The 15,000-nt window shown below is 37.1% G+C and overlaps 1 protein-coding gene across 1 annotated transcript in view; it reads left to right on the forward strand.

Annotated features, from left to right (window-relative positions):
* Window positions 1-15,000, forward strand: part of LOC107570564 (cGMP-dependent 3',5'-cyclic phosphodiesterase-like) — a 115,091-nt gene that overhangs the window by 48,435 nt on the left and 51,656 nt on the right. The window contains exons 2-3 of the mRNA XM_016256796.1: window positions 3,053-3,142; window positions 5,792-5,880. Coding sequence (XP_016112282.1) covers window positions 3,053-3,142; window positions 5,792-5,880 — 179 coding nt within the window. The remainder of the gene's footprint in view (window positions 1-3,052; window positions 3,143-5,791; window positions 5,881-15,000) is intronic.

The raw sequence follows: 15,000 nt of genomic DNA on the forward strand, positions 1-15,000 counted from the left end.
CCTCAATTTAGCACCAGCAAGCTCGTTAGCTAGACAGTTAGCATCAGCTAACAATATTTACTTATTTTCAGTATGGTTATGATAAATAAACATTCATATCTGTCTACTCGGCTAGTTAATCCAAACAATAGAAAAATGTATACTGTTGATAAACAATATAAAAACAGACGTCGCATAGGGCGAAATGCGTAGCATTTTAATAAAACTGTTAACGTTATGGCAGCGGGGAATATGAACGCGCATTAGTTATTTTATTTAGTCTGTGTTATTTTTAATATTTCGTTTTTTTTTAAACCTAAAACAGAGACACAGATGTTGATGTGTCTGCATTCAAGCATTTCAGTGGGCTTAAACAGATCACCCTTTACAGCAGATTTAGTGCACAAACAACTGACAGTTTTGACCTAAATATGATTTTCAGTTACAATAATTAATCCTAAAATTCGACATTAGTAACTTACTTTTAGCAGCATCAGTCGCGCGCAGTTCTTACTTGTGAATTCAGTTCACTGGAGACTCGCACTAAACGGATCATGTGAATCGGTGGGTTGTCGACTCGAGAACAGCTGCAATCGGTTCATTCTCATTCGTGAATTAATCGTTTGGTGCGATTTACGAACCGATTTAAAAGGTTAATTGAAAAGAATCAGTTCGTTCTTGAATCAGACACCGCTTCTGCGTCTCGGAGCACGTGATATATTATAAGGAGTAATCTCACCAGCAAGAAACAAGTGTTTAAAGCTTGTTGTTTTGCAGAACATCACAGTTATATGACATGAGAATAAGGGCTGAAGTTAGGAAGAACATTTTAAGGAAAATATAATTATATTTTCATAACGATGTTTTTTCTTCTCAAACCTCATCTGTGGTGTAAAACACCCCTGGCCAAATGCCCCCAGAGGGCATCACTTCCCACTGTGATAATTACTGTAGTTACCATGTTCTGAACATCACATCCTTTCTTTCCCCAGATGTAATCTATCTAGGTGGTTGAATAAAAATATATGGACTTTATATCTAAAAATCACCTCAACTTAGCACCAGCAAGCTGGTTAGCTAGACAGTTAGCATCAGCTAACAATATTTACTTATTTTCAGTATGGTTATGATAAATAAACATTCATATCTGTCTACTCGGCTAGTTAATCCAAACAATAGAAAAATGTATACTGTTGATAAACAATATAAAAACAGACGTTGCATAGGGCGAAATGCGTAGCATTTTAATAAAACTGTTAACGTTATGGCAGCGGGGAATATGAACGCGCATTAGTTATTTTATTTAGTCTGTGTTATTTTTAATATTTCGTTTTTTTTTAAACCTAAAACAGAGACACAGATGTTGATGTGTCTGCATTCAAGCATTTCAGTGGGCTTAAACAGATCACCCTTTACAGCAGATTTAGTGCACAAACAACTGACAGTTTTGACCTAAATATGATTTTCAGTTACAATAATTAATCCTAAAATTCGACATTAGTAACTTACTTTTAGCAGCATCAGTCGCGCGCAGTTCTTACTTGTGAATTCAGTTCACTGGAGACTCGCACTAAACGGATCATGTGAATCGGTGGGTTGTCGACTCGAGAACAGCTGCAATCGGTTCATTCTCATTCGTGAATTAATCGTTTGGTGCGATTTACGAACCGATTTAAAAGGTTAATTGAAAAGAATCAGTTCGTTCTTGAATCAGACACCGCTTCTGCGTCTCGGAGCACGTGATATATTATAAGGAGTAACTATATGTTTTATGAAATGTAGTGAAGTAAAAAGTACGATCTTATGCTTTGGAATGTAGTGAAGTAAAAGCAAAAGTTACTCAAATTAAAATGACTCCAGTAAAGTACAGATACTTGAAAAATGTACTTAAGTACAGTAACGAAGTAAAGCTACTCCGTTACTGTCCACCACTGGTTTTTGTTCATATTTTAAACTAGATTTTAGTTTTGTTTCCTATTTTCAATTAAAATTTAATTAAACGTTTAGTAATTTAGTAGTTTTTTTGATTATTATTATTATTATTTTAATAAATATGACTATGACTACATCGTTTTTATTTATTCATTGTAGTTTATTTACTTTTAGTTATGTTTTTATTTATTTATTTAGAAATACATTTTAAATAATTTATTATATATTTATTTATAAAAAAAACATGATTTATTTTAGTTCTTCTAGTACTTCAAGTTAAAGTAAAAAAAAACTGACTTTTAAAACATTATTTCAGATAACATTTATTTTATTTTATTTCATGTAATATAAATGTTTTATGGTTTTAGTTTATGATGATAAACCTTCTACAAGCTCCTCATAATTTAAACTAGCTACTAATACAACTCATTAATCTAGTCTGAAAAAAGGGCTGTTTTTCACTAATGTTAGTGTGTGCTGTCTATGTTTGTGCTTGACAACAAACTCAGTTTGAATCATTTGTGAGTCGAGTAGATTCAAATTAATCTGTGAGTCATTTAGTTTAAAATAAAATAAAGCAACTGATTTGCTGAAATGAATCTGATGTGACCTGAGGCCACTTTTTGGAAACAATTAACATTACAGGAAGAGTAATGCCTGGATGACTGTCAAGTCTGTAGCATCGTTAACTTTAGTTAATTAGTTCGCAACATTGAACCCACTGATGCATTCAATGCTTATTTGCTAAAAGCGTTTCTCTCTCTGTGTCTCGCTCCTGTCGCTGGTTAATGGCTCTTCCCGTTATTGATTTCCCGGGTTAAGTGGATGCGCTAATGAGCCGTGCTTATGGGGTCAGCGTGCTGGGGGTCAAAGGTCAAACCCCCCTAACAGCTTCAAAGAGAGATGAGTGATCATCCATGTGCTAGAAGCTTCAAAGACAGAAAACAGGAGACGACAACATTAACGACAACATTCATTTCCTTAATGGTGTGACATTTCCGGAAGCTCGGGGTTAAACTCATCATAGTTATGTTTCCAGAGGATTCATTTGACCCTTCGGATGGTGTGCTGACAATATAAATGATTTATTTATTTTTTTGTTTGTTTATATTTATCTGTGACTGTGTTTTTATTTTCCCAGGATGCATTGCTGCAGTTGGCCTCCATTGTTGACGTCAACAGCCTTCAGACGACCATCAAAGATGTGCTCAGAGTCGTCCTGCCAGACATGGTATGAAACGCACGCATGCACGCACACACACACACACACACACACACACAAACAAACACTGAGTCGGCTTCAAACTTCATTCTGCTGATTGATTTGATATCTAGTTTTTCAGTTTTCAAAAAGCATGTTTTCTATGTTCAACACACCCTTCGCTCTACTACGAAATCAACATCTCCCTCCAGGTCAATGAAACGCTTTCCAGGCTGGGTTTTCTCTCTGCGTTCAATAAGAGTTTGTGCGTGGAATATGAACCGACGGGAAGCACATGATCATTTGATTTCACAGTGGAGAAATCATTCAGCTCCGTCTGATCAGATGTTGGGTGTGTGTACTGTGAGACGGCAGGGTCAGATCTCATTCTGATTCACCCAGAGGTTTCGCCGCTCCGGACTTCATCAGCATTCTGAGCGTCTTTTCAGAGAGAGAGAGGAAAATGCATTCTCCTGAAGGGTTTATTGATGTTACATTTGCTGGAGTCTCAGGAGTGTTTTGAGTGCCGAAAACACACACACACACACACTCACTCCACACACACACACACGCACTGACCCAGTCATATCTGAGTGCTGTTTCTTTTATTGATTATTTTCCAACGAGGACTTTTTTTTCAAGGACGCCTCAAACAGGAGTTGACTGCATCACACACACTCAGTAATCTTTGAGTTCTATTTCATATTTAATGCTGTATTTATGACATTTTTCATGTGTCATTGAAGCATAATTTAATGTAGTTAATGGCCTGTTATGTCTTTAATATTCATAAATAAATGAAGTTGGATCAGTATTATAGAGCATGAGCGTTCGAGCATGTTAACGGCTTCATCGTGTTTGATCTCAGCGGCTCTTTCTGTTTCATGTTCTGAATTATCCAGATTTATTTCTGCAGATTTGTGATCCTCTGCAGAAATAGCATTCCGGCAAACGTCTGCTCCAAGTTTGTTTATCATACAATACAAGCTCTCTGCCGAACGCTCTGAAAGAAAATAGTTTAAAATATAAAGTAGATTTGCGTTTCAGTTATTCGCTGATTTTCTCCACCGCAGCAAATCTAATTCACACATTCGAATGTGGCACATTAAAGGAATAGTTCAGCCTAGCTGATGAAAATGTGCTGAAAATCTGTTCACTCTCAAGTCATCCGAGATCAGGATGAGTTTGTGTCTTCATCAGATTTGTAGAAATGTAGCACTGCATCAGTGTCTCAGCAATGGATGCTCTGCAGTGAATGGGTGCCGTCAGAATGAGAGTCCAAACAGCTGATAAAAACATCACAATAATCCACAGCACTCCAGTCCATCAGTTAACATCTGGAGAAGACAAAAGTGTTAAAGTTTAGAGCTGTTTAAACGCTGCTTGATCTGTGCAGATTTCTCTCCTGATTCAGACCAGAACACTTTTTCACTGGAGGAAGAGTTATTATGGATTATGAACTCTATGGTATTTTAGTTAAAAGCATCTTAATGCTGGATGTGTTTCAGCTTTTGTCTTCTCCAGATGTTAACTGATGGACTGGAGTGCTGTGGATTATTGTGATGTTTTTATCAGCTGTTTGGACTCTCATTCTGACGGCACCCATTCACTGCAGAGCATCCATTGCTGAGACACTGATGCAGTGCTACATTCCTCCAAACCTGATGAAGAAACAAACTCATCCACATCTATGATGTCCTGAGAGTGAACACATTTTCATTTTTGGCTGAACTATTCTTTAAACGATATGCAAGAACTTCTTTGTTTACATCACAAGCAGGCTATCTTTAGCAGAAAGCACAATCCCAGAATGCAAGGATAGTTCACCCAAAACTGAAAACGCTGTCTTCATTTACTCTCCAAAACCTGTGTGAATTTCTTTCTTCTGTTGAACACAAAAGAAGATATTTTAAAGAACAACAGCTGCTGGTAGCCATTGACTTCCATAGTAGAGAAAAAAACACTATGGAAGTCAATGGCTACCGTCAACCGTCTTGCAAAAAAATCTTTCTTTATGTTCACACAGGTTTGAAGCAAACAACACGAGGGTGAGTAAATGATGAACAGTCCCTTTAACTCAACTCAAAGAAAGGAAAAAACGAAGAAGGTGGACTAGATTAAATAAATATCATATAAATAAAATGATGGATAAATAGTAGTTTAATTAAAAATAGACGATTGTATCATTTTATGCGTGATTATGGCTTTGCATCACATTAAAAAGAGTCAAGTTCGCTTCACACTAAGTTATTTTTGTTCAGCATCGCTTGTTAGGTTCCTTTCACATGCTGCCTTACAAGACAGCTGCCTAAGTAGACAGCGAGACGCTCACTAGGGTTTATAACAGAGCTGAACTGAAGTCAAGGAATCATGTCAAAAAACTTCCCTTGACATTTCTGACAAATTAACAGGACCAATCCGGTCCCCCCGCAGGATCCGATCGCCACGGTAACGGAGACTAATTAGGGTTGCACCACTCTGTCAGCACGGCGATTAACGAAGCCTGTGGCGTGACGAAGGTACTTTGCATTGATTAACCTCACGGAGGCCAGGATGACAGGCTGAGAGACTGCGGACGGGTCCCAGCTCTCGACAGGTGCTCGTGTTTCTGACCGCACATAATCCAGTGCCTGACACGACTCTAGGGACTCAGCTGTTGTTCTCGCTGGTGTTTTGCAGGAGTGTGTGTTCGTGTACCTGTTGGAGGCGGAGTCTCGGCTGCGATGTGAGGATCCGCCCCATGAGGTGCAGTCAGAGGGCAAGCTCAGGTAAGGGGCGGGGCTTATGCTAATGTCATTATAAAAGCACAAAGAATTAACATATTTTGTTTATCAGCCTTTCATTGCGTAGAAAGCATCAGCTCTTTGGGATGGAGGCGGGATGAGGTTTAAAAATAACAATAATTATAATAAAATTAAAAAAATTAAAGCATAGTTATAGTTCAAAAAAGGGGGCATTTAAAATATTAAATACCATACCATTATTCCTTGAAGAAAAGCAGAATCAGAATGAGCTTTACTGGCTTACACACACACAACAGGTTTGTCTTGGTAAAACTTATAGTACACAAAACAGCATTAATAATAATAATGACAATATAATAATATATAATAACCAATATATAAAAATAATGTATGGAGCAGGGCTGTTATAGTTAACTAAATCCCAAACCATAAAAAATGTTGTTACTATAAACAAATACTATAAAACATTTTTATTTTATTTTATATAAAATAAAATAAAAAAACGAAAAATAAAATAAAAATGCTCAACAGATTTCTTTTAGTGAAGCTCCCAGTAAACAAAACTAAATTAGTATTATTATTGATAATAATAATAATAATAATAATGATAGAGATAAGATGATATACTGTAATAATAAAGGATTTATTTAAAGATTAAAATATTGTTATAGTTATCTAAAACCATAGAAAATGTTGCTACTATAAACAAATACTATAAAAACATTTTTTAATTTTATATAAAAAAATTTAATAAAACAATGTTCAACAGATTTCTCTCAGTGAAGCTCCCAGTACACAAAACAACATTAATAATAATAATAATATTGATAGAGATAAGATGATTTATTTAAAAATTAGAACTAAAACCATAGATAATCTTGTTACTATAAAATTTAAATTAAAACTATAATTATAACAAGACAAAATACTGTATGTCGCAGCATTATTAGTTAACTAAAAAAAATGTTACTATAAATAAAACTTAAAACTTATTTTATTTTAGTTAGTTAGTTGCCAAGGCAACATTTTCTATTTTTGTTTAGTTTAACTTGATGTACTACAATGACTAAAACTATAACTGAACTTAAAATTAATAAAAATTATAGACATTTTAATTTTTTTAAAAATCTCATCAAGTCATTAAATGACTAAAAATGTTACTAAAATTAAAATATAAAAATAAAACCTAATTCAAAATATGAATAAAAGCTGATATTGATGCTATAATAACACTGTTATCTGCACAAAAGACAACATATGTATGTACAAAACACACACCACGTTTGAAAGTGAAAGAAGAGTACAGTGAATATTTCTTGTGAGGAATGCAGTGGCTGGATCTGGTTGTTCTGCGAGAGCTCTTGTGTGTGTGTGTGTGTGTGTGTGTGTGTTGCCAGTGGTCTGTCTGAGGTGTTAGCCGCTGTTTTATATCAAATGAGCTGTCGATGTGTCTGAACGCCTCGTGTCCCGTCAGTCTCTTCTGATGAACCGACTGATTCCTGTGCTGTGAGAAATGTCAGAATCCAGCGCTTTGCTTTCTCTCCTCTCGCTGAATCACGTGCGACCTCTGCTCCCGTATCTCTCTCTCTCTATATCATACGTTTGTGGCTTTCTGCAATAGAAAGGTTCAGGGTTGACGAAAACCGAAGCCGTTTTTCAGTATAAGTATGTGTGTGAGTCAACCGAAACTTTCAATGGCGAGTCTAAAAATGAGCACATCGTTATCTCTCATCCTGACCTCACATTTCCATTCTGCGGAAGGCTCTGATGTCAAGCTGTCAATCAAATCCACAGCACCCGCCTCCCTCTGAAGTGAGACTCCTCCCCCTCTCTAGTTAATTGGCTGCTTGCAGTGATTGACAGTTTTATTTCAGGTTACCCGGGGAAACCAGATCCGGATGGCAGCCGGTTGATCATTACATCATTGATATATATATGGAACCGTAACTTATTAGAGCCGGCTCAGAAAGTTTTGCAAACATCACTCACCTTTTCTATTGGAAATGTAAAGATGTGGTTATTTTTGCCGGAGCTGCTCGAGTGGGACTCATTAAAGCGGGCTGGGTTTCTGTAGATAAGCAGATGTTCTTGAGCGGCGACCCTCTCAGCTTCTGATCCGTCCGTCTTCAGCAGCACTTCAGCTCTGCAGTCGCTCTCTCGTGTGTCTCTCACATGTAAAGTGTTTCTGAGGCATGAGGAAGGTCCAGATCTGCACAGTTTTGCTTTTATACGTGCACAAGGCTTGTGCGTCTCACATCAGCAGATGCATCAGGAAACATTGGCATTTGTGTCTCAGGACTTATATTTCTTTTCATAAAGAATTTATTGTAAAATGTATATTTTTTCACGTATTAAAAACCCATTAACGCAATTTAATATGAATTACTAATTTATATTTTCAATATTTAATCTATATTATATTTAATTTATTTTTATGTATTTATTGTATCTAGTGTATAATATATAATTTAATTATAATAGTTATATTTATAAGTTATTAATTAATTTATGACATTTTGAAAATGAAACATTTAAAAATATGATTTTATTATTTACAGTATCAAAACTGATTTCTATATTCAATATATAGTTTATAATATATTATAATAATTTCTAATTATATATTTATAGTATGTAATATAATTTATGAAGTATAATATTTAATTTAATTATAATAGTTATATTTATCATTTATTGATTAACTTACAACATTTTGATAATGAAACATTTAAAATTAATATATTATTATAATATATTATATTATAATAATTTATAATTATATATTTATAGTATGTAATATTATAATTTATATGGTATAATATTTAATTAAATTATAATAGTTATATTTATTATTTATTAATAACAATCAACAATTAAACAAATATTCAAAATTAAAACAGTATTTTATTATTAACAGTATTAATACCAGTTTATATATTACATTTTTAATATAGATATAGGTAACCTATGATATTTAAACAATTAAACATTTACAATTTTAATATTATTTTATTAACAGTATTATATTATATTAAATATATAAAATATAATAATAATTTGCAATTATATATTTATATGTGATATCATAATTACTAATCTAAAATATAGAATTTAACAGTATTAATGCCAATTTATATATTCAATAAATAATTCAGAAAACATAATAATATAAAATATAAAATATTATTATAATTTGTATTTATATATTTATATGTAATATCATAATTACCAATGTATAATATAGAATTTAATTATAATAGTTATATTTCTGAGTAAATGTACATATATTGTACTGAGTAAAATCAGTGATGTGAGTCAGTGTTCTGTTAATTATATCAGAATTACGTCATGAGGACACGTGGCACATTAATGACTGTTCCCTGATGATCCCCCAATAACACTTGGATGAGAAACTAATCAATGTGCAGACAGAGATATTAGGAAAGAATGTCCAAGCTCAGAGTCCAGATGATGAGCTCAGACGAGGAAACGCTCTGGATTATTTGCAGAAACCTTTTATCCTGGATTTCACTGTTTTTGTACAGTTGTAAACAAAATAAAGATTATTGGAGCATGTTCTAGAAGAAAATAGTATTTCAGATTTTCTACTTCACAATTTCACATTTAATTTGATGCATTTTACTGTGTTTTTATCTTTTAAGTTTTACTAGTTTTAGAAACTAACTTAAACTTCAGTTACACTGTAAAAAAATATGTTGTTGTTTTTTTTGTGAAGTTTTTAAACCAAAGGCTTTTGGAGTAGCTCTTCAGTCTTTCTTCTTCGAAATGTCATGTTTAATTTAATGTGTTTTTTGTAATTATTTGTGAAATTTACAAGCAGTTTCTGCATGAAAATTGTGTCAAAGTAAATCCTACACCAATTTTTTTGTGTGTAGTTGCCAAGGCAACATTTCAATTTTTTTCATACATTTTTTTAAAAGTTTTGTATTGTTCTGCTTTATTTAAATGGCCAGAAAACTTTAGTAATTTGATGTGCTTCTGACATTTTTCTTCGTTTTTAAAAAATGTTTCTATTTAGCTTTAATTATTTTGGTATTTCAGTTTTAGTGAAATTTTAGTACTTAAACTTATTTCAGTTACAGTGTAAAAAAATTTGATTATTGGAGGCACATTTTCAGTCTTTCCACAGCTTTCTACTTCAAAAGTTCACATTTAATTCAATGTCTTGCAGTTTCTTTAGGAATGATCTGTGATTTTTTTTAACTCTCCACAAAAATATTCAGAAGTACATCACTTTCACTCCTAAAGAAGAAGTTTTTGTGAACCACACGAGTGAATCATTCACAAATTCAATCTTAAGATTCGAAAGCCCTGAAATAGCAGCCTGTCAGTTACCACGGAAACACAGTGAAAATGGCTTGAATATTTGCGTTTTATCTCGGATAATCAGTCACGCTTGAACTGAGCAGCATATTACTATGGAAAAGACTAGAAAATTGTGTGTTTGTGTGTGAATTCCCTGTAGACGTAGCAGATAAGAGTGTAGAATTGAAACTTTACATGCATTTTGTCATCTCAGGCATTTTTTCAACCCACACACACAATATCGGCTCACTATTAATGCCTCACACACACACACACACACACACACGGGCACCAGAAGCACATTGAAATGCATTCGATGTCGTGCGATAATTGCACAATTGAAAGAGACGACTCCTTTGATTGCGGTTATTTTGGGCGCAGTAACGTTCAGAGAGGAAAAAACACATTTAACCCTCATTGATCAGAGCTACAGGTCAGAAACAAAAGAGCCGCGCGGGATAATAGAGACGTGAACACCTGAATGCCATTAGATGTGTGCAGGTGTGCAGAGTAAAGCCATTCATCAGAAACACTGCGCTTTCATCAGACATTAGCATGAGAAAAAAATACATTTACATCACAGAGCAAACATAAAGGACAGACAGACAGAGAGAGAGAGACAGACAGACAGAGAGAGACAGAGATGGACAGACTGAAAGACAGACAGAGACAGACAGACAGACAGACAGAGAGAGAGAGAGAGAGACAGACAGACAGAGAGAGACAGAGATGGACAGACTGAAAGACAGACAGAGACAGACAGACAGACAGACAGAGAGAGAGAGAGAGAGACAGACAGACAGAGAGAGACAGAGATGGACAGACTGAAAGACAGACAGAGACAGACAGACAGACAGACAGAGAGAGAGAGAGAGAGACAGACAGACAGAGAGAGACAGAGATGGACAGACTGAAAGACAGACAGAGACAGACAGACAGACAGACAGAGAGAGAGAGAGAGAGACAGACAGACAGAGAGAGACAGAGATGGACAGACTGAAAGACAGACAGAGACAGACAGACAGACAGACAGAGAGAGAGAGAGAGAGACAGACAGACAGAGAGAGACAGAGATGGACAGACTGAAAGACAGACAGAGACAGACAGACAGACAGACAGAGAGAGAGAGAGAGAGACAGACAGACAGAGAGAGACAGAGATGGACAGACTGAAAGACAGACAGAGACAGACAGACAGACAGACAGAGAGAGAGAGAGAGAGACAGACAGACAGAGAGAGACAGAGATGGACAGACTGAAAGACAGACAGAGACAGACAGACAGACAGACAGAGAGAGAGAGAGAGAGACAGACAGACAGAGAGAGACAGAGATGGACAGACTGAAAGACAGACAGAGACAGACAGACAGACAGACAGAGAGAGACAGGGACAGACAGACAGACAAAGAGAGACAGACAGACAGAGAGAGACAGAGATGGACAGACTGAAAGACAGACAGAGACAGACAGACAGACAGACAGAGAGACAGGGACAGACAGACAGAGAGAGACAGGGACAGACAGAGAGAGACAGGGACAGACAGACAGAGATGGATAGACTGAAAAACAGAGACAGACAGACAGACAGACAGGAACAGACAGACAGACACAGACAGACGGACAGAGAGAGACAGGGACAGACAGACAGAGATGGATAGACTGAAAAACAGAGACAGACAGACAGACAGACAGGAACAGACAGACAGACACAGACAGACGGACAGAGAGAGACAGGGACAGACAGACAGAGACAGACAGATGGACAGACAGACAGACAGACAGACAGATAGACGGACAGACAAACAGACACAGACAGACAGACAGAGAGAGACAGGGACAGACAGACAGAGACAGACAGATGGACAGACAGACAGACAGACAGACAGATGGACGGACAGACAAACAGACACAGACAGACGGACAGAGAGAGACAGGGACAGACAGACAGAGATGGATAGACTGAAAAACAGAGACAGACAGACAGACAGACAGGAACAGACAGACAGACACAGACAGACGGACAGAGAGAGACAGGGACAGACAGACAGAGATGGATAGACTGAAAGACAGAGACAGACAGACAGACAGACAGACAGAGAGAGACAGGGACAGACAGACAGACAAAGAGAGACAGACAGACAGAGAGAGAGAGACAGAGACGGACAGACTGAAAGACAGACAGACAGAGACAGACAGACAGAGGGACAGACAGACAGACAGACAGAGAGAGACAGGGACAGACAGACAGAGAAGGATAGACTGAAAAACAGAGACAGACAGACAGACAGACAGACAGACAGACAGAGAGAGACAGGGACAGACAGACAGATGGACAGACAGACAGACAGACAGACAGACAGACAGATGGACGGATGGACGGACAGACAAACAGACAGACAGAGAGAGAGACAGGGACAGACAGACAGACAGACACAGACAGACGGACAGACAAACAGACAGAGAGAGACAGGGACAGACAGACAGACAGACAGACAGACAGACAGATGGACGGACGGACGGACAGACAAACAGACAGAGAGAGACAGGGACAGACAGAGACAGACAGACAGAGAGACGGACAGACAGACAGACGGACGGACGGACAGACAGACAGACGGACAGACAGACAGACAGAGAGAGACAGGGACAGACAGACAGACAGACAGACAGGGACAGACAGAGAGACAGACAGACAGACAGAGAGACAGACAGACAGACAGACAGACAGACAGACAGAAAGACGGACTGACAGACGGACGGACGGACAGACAGAGAGAGACAGGGACAGACAGACAGACAGACAGACACAGACGGACGGACAGACGGACGGACGGACGGACAGACAAACAGACAGAGAGAGACAGGGACAGACAGACAGACAGACAGACACAGACGGACGGACAGACGGACAGACGGACGGACAGACAAACAGACAGAGAGAGACAGGGACAGACAGACAGACAGACAGACACAGACGGACGGACAGACGGACAGACGGACGGACAGACAAACAGACAGAGAGAGACAGGGACAGACAGACAGACAGACAGACACAGACGGACGGACAGACGGACAGACGGACGGACAGACAAACAGACAGAGAGAGACAGGGACAGACAGACAGACAGGCGAATGTTTGCTCGTCATCAGCCTGTTCAGCATCACCTCTCAATGATCAGAGATGTATTTCACTCATTTCACTCACTCATCAAGTTATCATTTAAGTCAATTTTATGTTTTTGAAAGAAACCACTAAGGCTGCATTTATTTGATCAGAAATACAGTAAAAACAGTGAAATATTATTACAGTTTAAAACGGCTGTTTTCTATGTGAATCTCTGTTAAACTGTAATGTATTTCTGTGATGCGCAGCTGTATTTTCAGCATCATTCCTCCAGTCTTCAGTGTCACATGATCTTCAGAAATCAGTATAATATGCTGATCTGCTGCTCCAGAAACATTTCTGATTATTATCAATGTTGAACACAGTTGTGCTGCACAATATTTTTGTGGAAACTGTGATACATTGTATTTTTCAGGATTCACAGATGAACAGAAAGTTCAAAAGAACAGCATTTATTTGAAATAGAAATCTTTTTTAAGATTATAAATGTCTTTACGGTCACTTTTGATCAATTTAATGTGTACTTGATGAATAAAAGTATTAATTTCTTAATGTTTTTTTAATTATAAAGTTTTGAACAGTAGCAAATCTGAACATGTTTAATATCATGTGATGTAGAGCTAATACGAGTCATTAAAGCGTTTTATTTGCTCTAAACTGATTGTTAACTAACACTAAAATAAACGTTTTTGGTACTTGAAATAAAATACAATTATATATTTTATTTTATTTTAGCAACATGCATTTATGTTTAGTTTAACCTGAAGTACTAAGAAATTTAAAGTAAATAAAATAATGAATAAAAAAATGAATAGACATAATAAAAATGGCAAGGAGACAAAAAATGAACAAGAAATATTAACAAAAACTATAACAGTACTAAAGTACCACTGTAACTGCTCTGTGTGCCGCATGCTCACAGAATCTCTGTGTGTTTCCAGTTTGCAGTTTTCCAAATCTGAAGTCGGTCGTTCTGAAACACTGAGTAACGAACACCTGCCACAGACGGCAAAAACAAAACACACATCATGCTTTCCCTGAGCTGTGACGTGAACACAAGAGTATTAGCTCTTTATAAATCCTCCAGCGCTGCGCTCAGATCTGCAGGACGTGCAGGAGTTCGGATTCAGAGTTAATAGAGTGATTTTTAAATGCTAAAGATGCAGTTTTCTGTTAGGGTTAGTGTGGCTATGCAGTGTCCACATTTAGATGAGCGTGTGAACGTGTCTGTGTGTGTGTGTGTGTGAGAGAGAGAGAGAGAGAGAGAGTGTTGTCATGGGAACTGACGTGGAACAGGACTTTAGTTTGCTGTGTGGGTGAGAAAACTGTCATCCCTCCCTCTCTCTCTCTTTCTCTTTTCTCCTGGAGAACGTTCCAGAAATCTGGAAAACTTTCCACCCTTCTGCAGACCAGGAGGACAGTCGTGATGACAGATTGACACACACACACACACACACACACACACACTGCTCTGTCCAGTACAAAACTCTATTAGATACTGAAGGAGAAACATTTAGTCTTTGGCCGTGTGTATGTATTTTAAGTTAAGCTTGTTTTATTTGTGATTTAACTGTTTAATTGTATAACACACACACTCTCTCTCTCTCTCTCTCTCTCTCTCTCTCTCTCTCTCTCTCTCTCTCTCACACACACACACACACACACACACACAGCTCTGACTGTACTCTGATATTA

Source organism: Sinocyclocheilus grahami, unplaced genomic scaffold, assembly GCF_001515645.1.
Source record: "Sinocyclocheilus grahami isolate Dianchi unplaced genomic scaffold, SAMN03320097.WGS_v1.1 scaffold1478.1, whole genome shotgun sequence".
NCBI classification, from domain to species: Eukaryota; Metazoa; Chordata; class Actinopteri; order Cypriniformes; family Cyprinidae; genus Sinocyclocheilus; species Sinocyclocheilus grahami.